The sequence below is a fragment of the Watersipora subatra genome, chromosome 1, assembly GCF_963576615.1.
Source record: "Watersipora subatra chromosome 1, tzWatSuba1.1, whole genome shotgun sequence".
Taxonomy (NCBI): Eukaryota; Metazoa; Bryozoa; class Gymnolaemata; order Cheilostomatida; family Watersiporidae; genus Watersipora; species Watersipora subatra.
Genome location: NC_088708.1, coordinates 31,900,980 through 31,918,626, shown reverse-complemented (window position 1 = coordinate 31,918,626; position 17,647 = coordinate 31,900,980). Strand labels below are relative to the sequence as shown.

General features: G+C 34.5%; 3 protein-coding genes across 3 annotated transcripts in view; all 3 read left to right on the top strand.

Annotated features, from left to right (window-relative positions):
* The first annotated feature begins 2,118 nt into the window (after positions 1–2,118).
* LOC137410577 (hematopoietic prostaglandin D synthase-like) lies at positions 2,119–6,027 on the top strand. The gene is made up of 5 exons (XM_068096014.1): positions 2,119–2,279; positions 4,092–4,184; positions 4,380–4,495; positions 5,191–5,292; positions 5,679–6,027. The coding sequence occupies exons 1-5, from the start codon at positions 2,141–2,143 to the stop codon at positions 5,844–5,846; spliced, it is 618 nt and encodes a 205-aa protein (XP_067952115.1). The 5' UTR covers positions 2,119–2,140; the 3' UTR covers positions 5,847–6,027.
* A 2,628-nt stretch (positions 6,028–8,655) lies between these two features.
* Positions 8,656–17,647, top strand: part of LOC137388820 (PAT complex subunit Asterix-like) — a 12,903-nt gene continuing 3,911 nt past the window's right edge. The window contains exons 1-2 of the mRNA XM_068075312.1: positions 8,656–8,730; positions 13,366–13,430. Of these exons, the coding sequence (XP_067931413.1) occupies positions 13,387–13,430 (44 nt within the window). The 5' untranslated portion in view covers positions 8,656–8,730; positions 13,366–13,386. The remainder of the gene's footprint in view (positions 8,731–13,365; positions 13,431–17,647) is intronic.
* On the top strand, positions 9,760–12,976 carry LOC137386637 (prisilkin-39-like). The gene is made up of 2 exons (XM_068072849.1): positions 9,760–9,789; positions 11,900–12,976. Exons 1-2 carry the CDS (start codon positions 9,760–9,762, stop codon positions 12,974–12,976), a joined length of 1,107 nt encoding a protein of 368 aa, XP_067928950.1.

Sequence of the window (17,647 nt, the reverse complement as noted above, 5' to 3'; positions counted from 1 at the left end):
TTTAGCTATTTATTAAATAGCCATAGCCAATGGTTATATAAACTACTGTAGGTTTTGAAGGCAACAGTTCCTTGCATACTATAATTGAGAGTGAATTAAACCACATTTGCTATAGCTTGTGTTCTTGTGTTATTATTCATACATAAACATAACAGTATGTATGTACTTATGTATGTACGTATGTATGTATATACATATGTTATGTATATACGTACATATGTTATGTACATACATAACATATGTACATACATAGATACGTATGTACATATGTATTTATGTACATAGATACGTGTGTACATATGTATGTACGTATGTACATTTGTATGTAAGCACCTACATACATATGTACATGTGTACGTATGTATGTACATATGTATATATGTACCTGCCTACATGCGTATGTACATATGTATGTACATATGTATGCTATACGAGAATGCTATGCAATAATCATAAAAAATATATATATATTTCTGCTCTTTTGCTCTCTAGAAATAAACAAACTAGACATTATATGGGTAGTGCTTCCCAACTTCATTGTTGTTTCATTGAAACTATTCTGTGCTTGGCTAAACCATTGTAGAAGCAATTTTGTTCGAGAACTCATCACCACTGAGATTGCAAGGTCACGCGCCTTGCTTCCAAACTGGGTGATAATGTCATTCACTGCTATTTCCATCAACTACGGTAAATGATGACAGCATCAGCAAGTTTGGAATTTGTAAGCTCAGCTGTGATTGAAATTTGGAACAAAAACAGCCCGCATCTTTAGGTTCATGGCTAGGAGAATAGAGCTATTAGTCAAAAACATCTTTAGGTTCATGGCTAGGAGAATAGAGCTATTAGTCAAAAATATCTTTAGGTTCATGGCTAGGAGAATAGAGCTATTAGTCAAAAATATCTTTAGGTTCATGGCTAGGAGAATAGAGCTATTAGTCAAAAACATCTTTAGGTTCGCTGTTAGGAGAATAGAGCTATTGGTCAAAAATATCTTTAGGTTCATGACTAGGAGAATAGAGCTATTAGTCAAAAACATGTTTAGGTTCGCGGTTAGGAGAATAGAGCTATTGGTCAAAAATATCTTTAGGTTCATGACTAGGAGAATAGAGCTATTAGTCAAAAACATCTTTAGGTTGATGGCTAGGAGAATAGAGCTATTAGTAAAAAATATATTGTTTTAATTCACTTTTTAGCAGCGTTTTAACTAAATACATACATATAAATTTCACATACCAAGCAGCATACATTGTAAATATTGACTTATATAGTAAGCAAAGGAGATTATGGTAGGGTGGGGTAAGAATAAATCTTCTACACCTCATGATACCTAGCTGGTTCGGCAATTGCCAGATAACTCTATGTTTTTATTTTATGACCAGTCATTTGTTGAATCAACATGGAAATATTTTAATAATTGTCAATCCAAATGAACTACCTAATACAAAAATACAATATTCATATCATCCTCAAATACTTTTCAACAAAATAAACTCTAGTAATATTTTTTATTTTTTATAGCAACTACCTACATGTAAATTACTGGCACCTTCTATGCGCATTGTTTTGTTTGTCTGCTGTACCCTAATCTAAATCGAGTTATGCATTCCTAAGAGTTAATCATTGCGCAAGTCACAGATATACCAACAGTGAAACTTACAAAACGCCATTATCTAGGAGCTCTAGTAAACGATCCTTGCTCTATTTACTTGTTGCTTGGTTACGTATAACTTAATACGCTTTTAATTGGCTAAACAAGCTTTCTTTTCTTTCTACAAATGTTGTGAATAATGCTGATGTTACTATGTACATTAGCTTTGCTGTGGTTTAGAAAAATGGCTAGTCATGGTTTTGCCAATCTAGCTGCTCAACCCTCCGTCTAATCTATTGTCAATATTGACAAGAAAGCCAGTTTTTGGTCTGTTGTGCTTTTGAATAATGGGGCGCGGTATTGCAATCTGAAAGACTGCGTCAGATCACGCCAGAGTCCTCTATCTTAAAATCAATGCTAATCTAGGATACTCAAATATTAGCTAAGAGCTAAGCCTTTCTATGTCAGGGTTTTGTTACTGGTAACACAAAAACACGTAACATTTTAAAGAGGTCATTTTGTCAGCAGCTGAATATCAATACACACGCTAGCATGGCTCCACCAAAGTGCAGCTTCACCTATTTTAATGGACGGGGACGAGGAGAACAGATCCGTTGGCTCTTTGTACAGGCGGGAGCAGAGTGGGAGGACAGACGGATAGAGCAAGATGCCTGGCCTGAGCTTAAGCCCAGTAAGACAAATTACAAGCAGCACATAAATATGCTTTAAGATTTCATTTGACAAGAAAATAGAACTAAAAAGAATCTTTTTTAACAGTTTTTAGATTTTTTTTGCGCTTCATTGAAAGCGTACAAATTATATCAGTTTTAGAGTGTGGTGGAATTTGTGTACTCATTGAACATCAATCAACTTTTCTGTTATCACAAACTTATATTTTTATAGAAAATTCTAGAAAATGAGTGTACTGTTTCTGTATCAATTATTAAAACAAAGCATATATTTATAAATTGTAATGAAAATAATATTTTGAATCTGGTATCTTTGAATCAAAATTTCTTTAAATAGGCTATATTTAAATTGTAGTTTGTGACATGTGTCATGTAATCTTACATAAACATCTGGTTTCTGGGTAGAGGAACTACAACCTTGTATAAAGGAGGCAGAAGAAAATAGAACTTAACAAAGCAGCCATGGTATGGGATAGTTATAGGATATGTATGGGATGGGTATAGGGTAGGTATGGGATAGTTATGGGATGGGTATAGAATAGGTATGGGATAGTTATGGGATGGGTATAGGATAAGTATGGGATAGTTATGGGTTGGGTATAGGATAGGTATGGGATAGTTATGGGATGGGTATAGAATAAGTATGGGATAGTTATGGGATGGGTATAGGATAGGTATGAGATATTTATGGGATGGGTATAGAATAGGTATGGGATAGTTATTGGATGGGTATAGGATAAGTATGGGATAGTTATTGGATGGGTATAGGATATATGCAAAATAGATATAGGAGGAATTTGGGACAAATATGGGATGGTTAATTGATGGGCATAAGATGATAATGCGACGTAGGATGGGTATGAGATGGGGGTAGACCTAATATGAAAAAAATATACAAAATATTGAATGATTAAGGAATATAAACATAACAGGTTTAGGATAGAATGCTGGATTTGGGATGTGCATAGAAAATGTTTAGGTTGAATGTAAGTGAGTACAGAATATTCTAGTTCTATTCTAATAATTCTAGTGTAGAATATTCTATGTATAGAATAAACATAAAAGGTGTTGTCGACGGTTCAAAAACAAAGTGATAAGTTCCTAAAGGAGTGAAAGTTCTAGAAGAAATGAATGTTATCTAAGATTGACCTGAAGTTGCAACATGCTGAAGTAGCAATGCATAGAGGTGATTAGATACAATGTACATTAAACACCTTATCTTTGTTCTTCTCATGCAACAGATTCTCAAATACCGTATACGTAGGTCAATTCAAAACTTCAGAATACATTACTTCCATCATTGAATACCCTTGGAGTAAATTGCTTAGAAATCATTTTATTTCAAACATGAGTTTGTGAATACGTAAACTTTGCACATTATCTTCTACAAAGTAATGGGTTTTGTGTTTAAATATAAACTATGAAAAAACAAAGTTAACTAACCAATCGGAAGTTCCTAAATGTATGCGCTGAGCTTGAGGTCTAATCTTTCACGTACGTTCCCTCTAATTGCAATGCACCCGATCTTCGCATTATGAAAAAATAAATCTTTCCTTTTCAGCTAGATTTCAGCAGACTCATACTGTTTGACATTACTCACATTTTTTTACTATAATAAAGCCGTGTCTGTAGGTCTGTCTGAACCACACTAAAAGTGCCACTTGCCATATCATGGAATAATTGTGCACATATAGCTTATACATGATGATCTCTCATGGCGTGTGGAACTGCCATCGTGCTAAGATACATTGTAATATAATACATTATTATATTGTTAGATGCTGTTCGTTATATACATAAACATTTGTTGACAGAGGCTCCTACTGGAGCACTGCCATTCATTGAAGTCGCTGGCAAGGCTATTGGACAGTCTGGAGCAGTGGCTATGTATGTAGCTCGAGAAAATGGTGAGCAACATTTACCATATCCACTGACAGTTCTTGTATAGGAACAGACACCTTCAATATTTATTCACCTATTACCTTGTGATAGCAAGCTAATTACGTATATAAAATTTACTAGTTAGGTGTAAACAAGTACAGTACTTATATATAAAACTCTAAGAGTGGTGCCAGTTACTGTGAATCATATAATTATTGCAGGTTTACTTGGCAGCTCAAATTTAGAGGCAGCACAAATTCACATGCTGTGGGAATGCACGCAAGATGCTCTCAATGCCATGTTTAAAGCCATGTTTTGCAAAGACTCAGACAAGCAGGTATTTTTACATTTAAAAAAAAATCATTATTTATACGACTAAAAGAAACTTAAAAAGAAGCAGACTATAAAGTTACGTTACAGATAAGTTAGACACACTAAAATAAAAATTACTTTTAACTTTCTCTGTTATTTTATACAACTGTGCATGATTTCAGCAATTACATACTCTAAGTCACCCCTCTAAGGGTGGCATTTTTAGTATTTAAATTCAAGCAAAAAATTCCTTAGCTGTTTCCAAAAATAAAATTTGTGTTTAATGACTGCCAGTTTACCAATAATCCATTACAATGGCATTTTTTGATTTACCTTGTTAATCCTTTAGCAAAAAGACTAAAATATTTTTGCATTTCTCAAGCTGTAGTAACAGATATGTAATCTTCAAAAATACTTTGTAATTTTTATCTACTCTGTTCTATTCATGCGTAGAACTCATTAAATTTATTATTGCATTATCAACCTTTTAAAATCTAAATGCACGGTCTAAATAAAATATATAAGCTATTTAAATATAAATTGGGAATGCAAATATGTAAAAATATGGCGCCATTTTTGGAACTGCCATTTCAGTGTACACCCAGGCAGTATCGCACCTCAAACCCTGAGTATTTGATACAGAATCAAAGGCTCTACTCGTACAGCCACAAACTCATAGCGTTTATTCCTAACTGATATCTTCACCTTTGCTATCTCCAGGCAGCCATGTTTAATGACTACTATACTCAATCGCTGCCAAAACTTATTAAACTGATGGCAGCTCATCTTAAGGGAGGCAGAGACTGGCTTATAGGAAATAAGGTTAGTTGTTTTCTTCTTGCTAAGTTTGTCTGGTACAATGCAAATAAAACAGTTTAAATTAATGCTAAAGCGTGTACAACGTATCACTGATCAGAACAATACGTTGTTGTAAAAACTGACGCCTTAGTTGTTGGTTTACAATGTATTGTCAAAGAATATGGCTTGTAAATACATATTTTCTGGCATATATTAAGTAACATGCTCAGTATTTTGCAAACAAAATAACTTTATAGAAGGCATACAGAGAATCGACAGCGCTGTTTTATACTAACCAACTATTTAGTAACAGTTAATGTTATCATTTTCTCATGAACCTTGTTTATGTACTCATCAGCTAGGAAAAAGTTGAAAAAACCAAACCTGAGGCGAACTCTTTCATGTTGCAGGTTTCCATGGCAGACTTAGTAACTGTTTGCTTACTTGAGAACTACACAGATGGACCAGGTCTAGCAGCTATCGAAGCAGAACCATCAGTCAAAGCTCTCATTGAGAGAGTTAAAAATCTTCCTAACATAAAGAAGTGGATAGCGACCCGACCTGCCTCACAGTTTTAAGCAAAGAAAACAGGCTATCGGTTAAAATTTCTCATATTCAACTAATTTGTCACTTGTTCCTTTTTAACAAAGCATTTTGTCACCCAAGTAAAATCTTATGTGGCATATATGTAAGTTTTGAAACATACATGTTAGTTATGTGACATACATGTAAGTTAATGTAATATACAATCAACTTGTACTTCTGTTTTATATTTCTTTAAAACTAAATCAAAAAACATAATCCTAAAATTAAACTCACTTGCACAGCAGATCAACACAACATCAAATTACACTGCAAATAACAATTGTGCAATTGAAGTTGTCTTTTCTCAATATAAACTATGGAAGGCTTATGAAATTACAGTGGCAAATTTTCAGTAAATTCTTGCCCTGCTAATTTTGGTGGTTTTTTGCTAATGTCTCATCGAAAAGCTATGTTTATTTTAATTTTATCCTAACAGACATATTCACTTTCTCTGAGGTCATTCAACAACTTACAGCATTATTCTGCCCTCAACCAGGTGGATAGCTCAAGTTTTGTGAGCAAAAAGAAAGTGACTCTTAATACTTTGCTAGCCTGCATTTCTCATTTATGTAATACTGAAATTGCATTAATAGGAAAACTTCTGTTAGTTACAAAGAAACTTCTAGAAGATCATAAATTTTCTTGACCAATTATCATTCTATGCTTTACGAGATTAGAAGCACAAGTGAAAGTTTAACTAAAATTACAAGTGCAGTACATATTAGAAAATATTATTAAAATACAATTAAGATACATAATTAGCAAGATTTTAAAACAATAATACTAATAACAAAAGGTTAAAAATAGTCAATGAGAGTTACACCCTTACTCAAATGGTCATCCATGTTCTTTCACTCATTCCCATATGCCTACGAGTCTCACGATCCATGACAGTCTAATGATAAAGAGGGTCAGCAGTTGTAATATAAAGAGCTTTAACAGTTGAAAGAGTAAGAGGCTCCAAGGTGGAGGCAAAAGAGGCTGACTCATTGGAGCTGTTTTCTTTTATAGATGTCTCTGTTAGTCTGTGAGCAGGTATTCAGGTACACAGGTTCTGTTCTTTATGTTGTACAGGGTTGATATTTGAGTGGACTTGTAGAACTGTACTAGCTGAAATGATGACTAGCTCCTGTTATTTTGGTTGTGTCTGATAGAAGTTGGCTGAGCAGTGTGCATGTAATTGCCACTAATTCCTTTTGAGAGTTTTCTGATAGGCCAAATAATGCTTATTTTCTTATGGATTACTTTCGCTGAAAGTTTCAAATCCACTTGTGAATGGGTGTAAGATGATTGCTTTCCTTGATAGTCCTTTGATCAATGATATACAGCCCCTCAGCCCCCACAGGTGGAGGCTGTATATCATTGCTTTGATGTACCAGCCGTCTTGTATTAGGTGTCTTGTTCGTTGTAATTTTGCGTATATCTCCTATGGTTTAGATGTTGCTCCCTCATGGTATCTGTGTTTGTTAATGTTTCCATGCAAAATTATAATACTGCAAACAAGATATATTCTTGTTTGCAAAGCAGATGCGCTGTTTATGAGCAAAATCTGACTGTCAACTGAACTATCATGTTCATAGTGCATTTATAAAACAACGATGCATTGTAAATGGGTGGCCCAATGGGTGATGTCTGAGCCAAATATACAAATACACGTATGATGCAGATACAGTGTAAATAGTTTGCGAGTAGATAACTCCCTCATCCTGCAAACTAGTACAATCATACAATGTACTGTACATGTACACTACGTACATGTATTTTTAGTAATTTACTCATATTGTTGTAGCTTATTTTGTTGTAAATGAGCTATCTACCTTCAGTATTAGTATGAGTCCAAATCTCCTTATATATGGATAGTCTTGGCTTCAGTTGTGTTTGTCGTTAGGTGCAGAGGACTCTGGTTAGCTTGTGCTATAGTGTTATTCACCGTCTATGTGAGTGTCGATGCCGAGGTGGGAGGTAGTCTAGGGATGGTCAGGTTACGGTTCTACAACAAGGCTAATCCAATGCTATAGTTCATGTAACGATGCCTCATATATACACTACTGTACATCCAACCAACCCTCTAAAGACTGGGTTGGGGTTAGATTAGCAGTCTAGACGTAAGATATTATGATACAATATACATGTTGATCGATCAACTATTAGTATACAATTAAATGATGTTGCTTCCTTAGTTGCTAGACATGGAATGAATATAACTATAAATCTGCTTCTATATAACTGGATAGACTGAATAGGAGTTGTGTTCCTACTATAGTGTTGCTATGGACTGAGTAAGTAATTCCCAACTCAACAATCATATGGTAAGAATATTGTACACGTATGCAGCGTGTAAACAATGGTTGTTGATGCATACTTGTTTCCGTTAGTGGGAGATAATATATGCTGTAGGAATGTATTGTAACTGCTAAGTTTCCTACCTATTAACTAATCTCTTGACATTTACGTTTGTGGGAACATTGCTAATATACAGCTATTTCAAAAACATGATTTTCAGCTATAACAATATGACAACTGACGAAATTATCGTATTTTATTCGTAAACTAACACCATAGACGTCAATTGCAACAATTAACGGCTTTGTAAGCCCAAATACGCGTACATAATTCGTTTCAAAAAGCTTCACGAGTGACAATTAGATAGACGCGTAGATATATAGACATACCCCTATTACGGTATATGCATACATACCAGAGCCATTGAGTGTTACACTCAATGGCTCTGATACATGCGTGCGTGCATTTAGTACGTATGATAATAGCCTTCGTAAATTATGGAAGTGGCGTACCGTATATCATGCGCGCTCCCAATTATTTCTTTTTTATTACTGCTTCCAATTGAAGGAAAGTAATGACTAAGAAATTGTTACGGTATGTAAACTGCTACTGTCGAATAGTTTGAGTAAAATTTAAACGTTACCTGACAGTGTTGTCAGCTATAAGGATTGTCATACAACTAATGGTAGTTTATATATTTATTGCTTGTAACGTTGTGACACAACATTGTAGATATGCGACAAACCTACGAACCACCTTACCAAAATAGTAAAAAACAACTTGAATAATTTCTAGAATAAAAAATAGTTTTCTGAATAGTGCTTTACTATTTTAATAGTTTGCTTTGTTTGTTTGCTTGTTTTATTTTACATTAAATCATAACATAACAAGACTTTGACTGAAATGTTTTGCTTTAACAATGCGCTATGGGTGGAACTTTATAAAGCTAAGTTTAAAGATTTTAGTAGTTGTAGGTTTTTGCTTACAAGACGTACTCTGTGTCTAAGTTTGTCCTTTTTCTATTTGAAGAAATAGTGTGTTGTCAAAATTGAAAATGTTTTCTACTCATAAAACCATTTGTAACCAATCATTCATTATTTCTCTGATAGAATATTTAAAAACTTAGCCTCGGTCTAAGCAATGATATACAGCCCCTATGTGGGGGCTGTATATTATTGGTTTGCTTATATATATTATTGCTTTAACATTAAATTATAAGATTTTTTAAATCTTAGCGTGTAATGTAGATAGACAGTCATAAGCTGTTTTTGAATTTTTATGGACTCTAAAAGGAGTAAAAAAGACAAAATTTATGCGTTTAGGCCAAATAGTTAGACATCTTTATCAACAGTTATCTCCTTGTGGAATAGTTCATTATTACTTGAGATGCTTGCACACAAACATTAGCACAGGTCGATGGCAACCACAAATTTTTTCATTATAGCAGACTATTCACTTCAAAACTTCGTTAGTTCTAACCTTATATTACCATCTTTGTGTTTAGTCTTTTGCAAAAGTTGATTTAAGATAACAAGATATTTTAATCATGAAAACAAATTTAAATATTAAAATGTAAATCATATACAAAGTGGAAAAATTCTCATTTTGCACCTTTGAAGCCATATGATATGGGTAGCGTATGATAGAGCTCAGGTTTGCTAGGTCACACCTTCAAAGCAGTATAATAAGAAATCTTTTAATGAAACAATAGACACTGCATAATGTGAAGTGTGCAAAGAGGGTAAATTAAAAACAAGCATTACACATGAATGCTTTAAATATCAGATATCAATATGCTTACAATAATCAATAAGCAGGTTGTCATTCAGAAAAAATTCCTATCCAGATATTCTTCATGTACCATGTCAAAAACTGCTGTGTTCCAGGAAGGATCATTTTATCATTCAACAAAGTCTAGAATGCCATTAATTCATGGTAGATGTAGATTGGTCATTAATTTACTGTGTGTTTCACTATATTGACACTAACATGGAACCAGAAAAGTGGGGCCATGAAAATGACAAAACTATTGAGGCCATCTTCCACTAGCATGAAACTTTTTCGTTTATACTTTTGGCATGAAGATAATTATAGTAATGCAAACAAATTTTAAGACAAAATGGTCAAAGAAAACTATTAAGCTGCTGGAAAATCTTTTGAGATGCAGAAAACTTTGTTGTTAGACCAGTCTTTCGCATACAAATTTGAAGAATTTGGAAAAAATAACGTTTTCAATAGCGAAACATTACAAAATATTTACTGAGTTTCCATGCTTCAAATAGATTCGGAATTTCTTCCACTCCGGAATCATAAAAATGGTAAAGTCCAAACGGATTTGACGCCGTTTCACTTTGCAGAATTTGTGCGAAACTTTCTGTGAAAGCGAAAACATTTGGAGTGAAACTGCTATTCAACGTCGCAGAAACATTTACTGCCGATGGATTCGAATCGATAATATCCAGTTAAGCTTTCTCCAGTGGAGGTAAACAAGTTCTGCGCATTTCATCACACTACCACACCAGTATATTCTAACTACTATTGTCAATGATAGGTTGCTCATACGACAATGATGAGACAATTACTTCTTTATTCATTCTATTAAATTATTCATTAAATAACTAAACTTACCAATTGTACAGATTCTCACTGCACTGGCGCCAGCCTCTTCTTATGCTTAACTCATCTAGCATAGAAAAAAGGTTTTTTATTAAAAGCAATTGCCGTTCATGCAACCTTTGAAGTAATAACTGTGTACCAAGTAGTAATTTCTGTTGCTGTTTTGTAATGTAGAGGGATATTAGGGGAATGCCTGGCATTGCACGGTATTAAAAAACAGCATATAAACCGTGGCAGGTAATGTAGTTGCCTCCCATTAGCCTGGCACATTGCTATTGGCTAATTTGAGCAAGCTAGTATCCGTATTGCTATACATACTAATAAGAGCCATGAGAGCAAGCTTTGGTGACATTGCGCCGTAACGCAATGCAGAGTTGCTATGCGTATTTTAACCTAGATAACCGCTCATATCACCCAATGAATTTAATGCATCTCGCGTAGCTCAATTAGTTAGCTTATCACCTGGTGAAAGGGAAGTGCCGAGATCGAATCTTCTGTGAAAGGATTTCTTCATTGTTAGATACTAATCAATATAGCCGAACAGAATTAATCACAGACCGAATCACAGACGGACAGATACTGAGATTTATATATATATAGATTAATATTATTAATAATAAAGAAAAATTTTATCAAGTATCCTGGCTGAGTTAGTGCAACAAACGTACGAAGCGTGAATTAAAAAATGACCGTTACCCAGAGCCAGTGCACTTTAACAAGTTCTATTTTGAAGAGTACATCACTAGTCTTGGCAAAATCGATAAAGTGCAATGCCGAATCATTGAAACGGTAGGGGGCAAATTTGTTGGCAGAGGTCAACTCCGAATCCATTTGAAGCGTGGAAACCCAGTGAATGTCTCAGCACATTTTTATAAGATTATCTTTTGAGATTGGAGTATAGTTTGAGAAGCTATAAAGCTCAACACTTTTATTAATATATGCTCAGGCAGATGTTTTCAAAATCCATATAGCCAATATAAACTGGCGCAATTGTATAAACAAATTCCTGGCTTATAACAATGCTTTTCAGACTTATGCAGATTGCTGGAGTTTTGACAGATTAACCTTGTTGTCTTTCTTAGACAACTTCAAGATTTTAAATGTTCCTTCATGGTCTTAGTAGCATTTTGAGGACATTCTAAAATAGGTTTCCTGTTTCACTTTGCACTTTGTTAAACTTGGCAAATATACCCATACTATATCGGGAGGTTCTGGCAAATATACCCATGCTATATCGGGAGGTTATGGCAAATATACCCATGCTATATCAGGAGGTTATGGCAAGTATACCCATGCTATATCAGGAGGTTATGGCAAATATACCCATGCTATATCAGGAGGTTATGGCAAATATACCCATGCTATATCGGGAGGTAATGGCAAATATACCCATGCTATATCGGGAGGTTATGGCAAGTATACCCATGCTGTATCGGGAGGTTATGGCAAATATACCCATGCTATATCAGGAGGTTATGGCAAATATACCCATGCTATATCGGGAGGTAATGGCAAATATACCCATGCTATATTGGGAGGTTATGGCAAATATACTCATGCTATATTGGGAGGTTATGGCAAATATACCCGTGCTATATCGGGAGGTTATGGCAAATATACCCATGCTATATCAGGAGGTTATGGCAAATATACCCATGCTATATCAGGAGGTAATGGCAAATATACCCACGCTATATCGGGAGGTTATGGCAAATATACCCATACTATATCGGGAGGTTATGGCAAATATACCCATGCTATATCGGGAGGTTATGGCAAATATACCCATGCTATATCGGGAGGTTATGGCAAATATACCCATGCTATATCAGGAGGTTATGGCAAATATACCCATGCTATATCGGGAGGTAATGGCAAATATACCCACGCTATATCGGGAGGTTATGGCAAATATACCCACGCTATATCGGGAGGTTATGGCAAATATACCCATACTATATCGGGAGGTTATGGCAAATATACCCATGCTATATCGGGAGGTTATGGCAAATATACCCATGCTATATCGGGAGGTTATGGCAAATATACCCATGCTATATCAGGAAGTTATGGCAAATATACCCATGCTATATCGGGAGGTTATGACAAATATACCCATGCTATATTGGGAGGTTATGGCAAATATACCCATGCTATATCGGGAGGTTATGGCAAATATACTCATGCTATATCGAGAGGTTATCCAGAATACGGCATGCCATAAATTGATTTGGGCATGAAAACAGCCTGGCAACAAACAATAAATTTATACCAAACCCAAACTACAGCTGCTACCATATAAATGTTAGGTTACAATGAGTTCTCCATCTTGCGACTCCACCTATCCAGCCCACCAGTACTGATAATATAATTCTAGCTTGACTGCACTCACCTACACTAGCATGATAGGTAAAGGAGAATGCGCCTCTTTGTTCCTCATCGTCTGAAAACTTGGAAGAGGCATGATTTATTTTGTTATTATGAATGAAAATGAAAACTTGATTAGAAAGACATTTAGTGTTCAATATAATTAGTTTCCTTTTTCATCAATTGATGCGATAGCATGAAGAGCTGATATGAAAAGATTAGCGTTGGACATTTGGTGTGCTGTAGATAGCCGATTGATCACTCAGCATGAATTCTCAGACAGACCCAAGAAGGCCAGACAAAGTTAGAAGGTAACCCTGTTCTGTATTTGTATTTATCATCCATAGCCATTCCTATGCTTCCATTTCCAGTAGCTTGGCATCTGGTGTCCATGAATGTGCAAATCTTGTGTGGTATGCGTTCTATCTGGACATTACTAGATGACCATTAACCTAGCGGATAACCACTTTTTCTAGGACTACTAACAAAAGAGTTTGATTAATTTTTATCTCAGGTTTTTCTCTCTCAATATTTCATACTTGTGTTTTAATTGTAACATTCTTACTCACCTACTTGCTTATATATTCCTGTATATCTTTCTACGTCACCAGGAAAACATTTGACCAATGCATGAGTTAATTAGATATATGGGCGTATCCATAAATAATAATTTTACATTTAGAGTTATTTGATGCCAACTACACATGCGTATTTACTCTCATTATAAAATTCTTTGAATTAATTGATGCAGTATTTTCTTGGCTTTCAGATAATATAAAATTTACTGCTTTCAAAATAGTAGTTCTTGAGCTATGAAGTGCAACATGTGATGTCCCATCATTTACGCATGTTTGTCCGTTGTTTTCCGTCATAGCCATAAAAATATAGCAATGAAAAACTGTATGGCACTGGAGTTGAACTCACCAATCGCAGGTCTGCTACCAGCCGAGCCAAACCACTAGGCTAAGCGGTTCTTATCCTTCTCCACCATCTTATTTATCATGTTGCGATTTATTATGAATTAGTATTACTTTTTGTATTTGTTCTTCTTTTGAAATTTTTTTAAAAGCCATTCCAAACTCCATTATTAATTTTTTTAAATTTTCAAATGTACGGTCTCAATTTCAAATTTGTCGTTATGCGGTGCCTTCAATTTCCTGTTCTTACTAATGTTATTCTGTAAAAGCTAAAAACATTTAACGTGGCCAGTTTTAAATTGTGTTATTTTGAGTAGGAATGGCCTCTACATTCTCTCTTCGTTTGGTCAGACAAATTAGCCTCTTGTGCTTCACTGCTATGCGTTTGTACCAGTATTGAGAGGTTCCAATATCGTCCATCAAAACTTTGAATACAACAAGCTGCTGCAAAAGTAATCTTTTTTATATACACACTTTACGTACTCATTGTTATTATTAGTTCAACATATGATTTTTATTTCGTTTTCTCAGTTCATATTAATTGTATTAGTATTAACAATGATATACAGCCCCACAGTGGGGGGGGGGGGGCTGTATATCATTGGTATTAAATCATTTTCATAGTAATTATTGTAGCTAAACGACCATCTGGCCATTACTTGCTAATTATTTTACATTTAAACACCTTTACAGTTGTTTCATTTTTTCTCAATTCATTTGAAGTGCACAAAACACTTTTCTCTTAATGTGAAGTTTGAAAGCTAGAATGGTAAATGCTGTATATGTTAAGTAAACATAAATATTCTGTGCAAAGACTTTTTTATCATCTCTTTACGTATTTATTACCTTTTTATTACCTGAGCATTCAGCTAGCACAGTCATACCTCTACATACAAGTGCCCCAACATATGAGAAAACTGAGATATGAGCTGACTTTCGCGCAAGTTTCTTCCTTGAGATACGAGTAATCTTTGAGATACGACCCGGTTGTCGATGGTCACTATATGACTGCTATATGGCCAAGTATGCGAGAGGCCACTTGTGAAAACAGCGTCACCTGGTCTTTCTCTCCGAGTCCATTTGAAAATTAAAGAAAAAGTTGGCTAAAAGTTATAGTCTATGCGAGGCAAAACCCAGCTGACCAGAAACAGATATTAAAAATAAGATGTCAAATTGTAGTAAATTTAGTGAAAGATTAAAACTTAGCTTCAAATGTGTGTTTAGTAAGCTAAATTCTTTAAAGTTAAATTCAAAGTTTCTATTACGTAGGGTCACAAAAGTTTAGTGTACCGAACGCATTGCTCTCGACTCTTTCTCAACTCTTTGCTCACTACTCAAGGTAAAAACTACATTAAGTAGTGTACATACGATTTAACATTTAATTGCATATCATAACAAATAAAAAGGATAGGTATTTGTTACTTTTTGAATGCATGTACCTCATTACCATAATTAAAAACACATTGTTCCCACTTTAATATACTGCTTAGGTGTCTTTTATCATGGTATGCTAAGGGATTTATTTGTAGGGGAGGGTGGGGCACGTTGCGACAAAAATGCATTTGTGGGTATAACGTTTTCTGAAAATATTGGAATATAATGTAGATAATCACAAAGGATGCAGAAGTATGTTTTCTATTTGTATGCCGAATGTCAATTCTGCTGGATGTATACTTTGGAAAATATCCCAAAAGTACTAATTGCATAATTGGTGTGTCAACGTGCCCCGGTAGGGGGCACGTTGACAAACCAATTACGCATTATTTCAATGTGCCCCACAGTTGAAACACTCTGTGGGACACGTTGAAACGTCTTTCATTTGCATAATAATTTTTTTGTTTTACAATTGTGTTTTCTTGAATTTATTTTTAGCCAAATAATTCAAATTTGTACCAATTATCTGAGCAAGAAAAACTTGAAAAGAATTTGCTATGAACTTCAAAACACTGTGTATAACAATCACAACAAACAAACTTCCACAGTAAAACAAAACCTATATACAGTACATTAATATATCTATCAAAGTTTATCTGTTTCTGTGTGTTTGTGTATGTCCATCTATTGCTATTAAAATCTTTGCATTTACAATTTCGCGTTCTGATGGATTTGAACTTGCGGAGATCGCAACCACAAGTTTTAAATTCAAGCGCTCTACCACTGAGCTATACAAGGCGTGTTGACCAAACACATCATATATTGTATCGCGTATGCACACGCTAAATGACGTATTATTCGATTATTGTTATTATTCGTATTATGAATTATATTACTCTGTGAAACACAATGCTTTTTCGTGTTTTCTTGAACTTCTAATTTTGGTTCAATTGTTAAAAATCGCAGTCAAAGCCGATTCTTTTCTCACGGACAATTTTATTATTTCCGGGAGAAGAGCCTCGACATTCTCTTTCTGTTCAGTCAGACAAAGAGAGTATGATATTTCATTTTTACATTTGTACCAGTATCGAGAGGTACCAGTATCGTCGTATTCAAAGTTTTGATGGATAGCTTCTGGTGGAACAGTAGTATTTTTTATACACGCACACTTTTATTTATGCAAGAAATATTATTACTAATTCGACATATTCAGGATTTTTATTTTGTTTTCTCAGGTCGTGTTAATTAATTACAATTGATAATTGTATCATTACCGAATCATCTTTTATTGTAATCATAGCAAAACAGACTTAATTTAGCGATTACTTGCTAATTATTTTACATTTACATTTAAACCCTTTTATATCTGTTTTATTTTTTTTTAAATTTATCTGCCCTACAAAAAACATTTTCTTCATGATATGAAGTTTGAAAGTTGCAGTTGTTTGACAAAGTTTGAAAACCTTTACAGTTGTTTGTATTTTCTCTCTCAATTTATTTCAACTACACAAAATACTGTTCTCATGATATGTAGTTTGAAAGTTAGAATGGCAAATGTTGAAATATGTTAAATACAAATCAATTTTTTGTCCAAAGGCTTTTTTTTATTACCCGGGCAATGCTGGGTAGTACAGCTAGTGTTAATATAAAGATGAAACTTTTCTTGCTATATGTTAGCATTTGCAGTCATGGTATCAATATTGTCCAGAAATTTAGGGGTTCATCGCGAGGATAAATTTTTTAGCTACTTCATCAAGGTTTGTATCAAACAACAGTTTCAATGCTACTCGAGCTGTTCCCTCTATAAGAATAGAGGGGTAAATTGCGACATGTTGCAACTTGCCCCCCTCTATTCTTATCATTAAAACGTGTTGCAACTTGCCCCATACCCTTTGCGTTTCAACGTGCCCCACTTGACACTGAGTAACCAAAATGTACATCTCAACTCAGGATGATGTAACATCATGAAGTTGCTGAGTGCATTGTGAAGAGAACATGTCTATAGCTGCCTCCACTGAATTTTGTTAACATGGGATGATGTACAAAACAGATATGCAATTTTCTAAATTTTGATATCGGTATAAAAATAAAAAGGGCAAAATATTACCATTAAATTTTACAAAATCTAAATTGCTCACCTAAATTGCTGTTCTTTTTATTTCATGTAATAGGATATCTCATAAGATGAGCTAGAAACTAGAAAGCTCTTTAATTAGTGAGATAAGACTTTAAAAGGA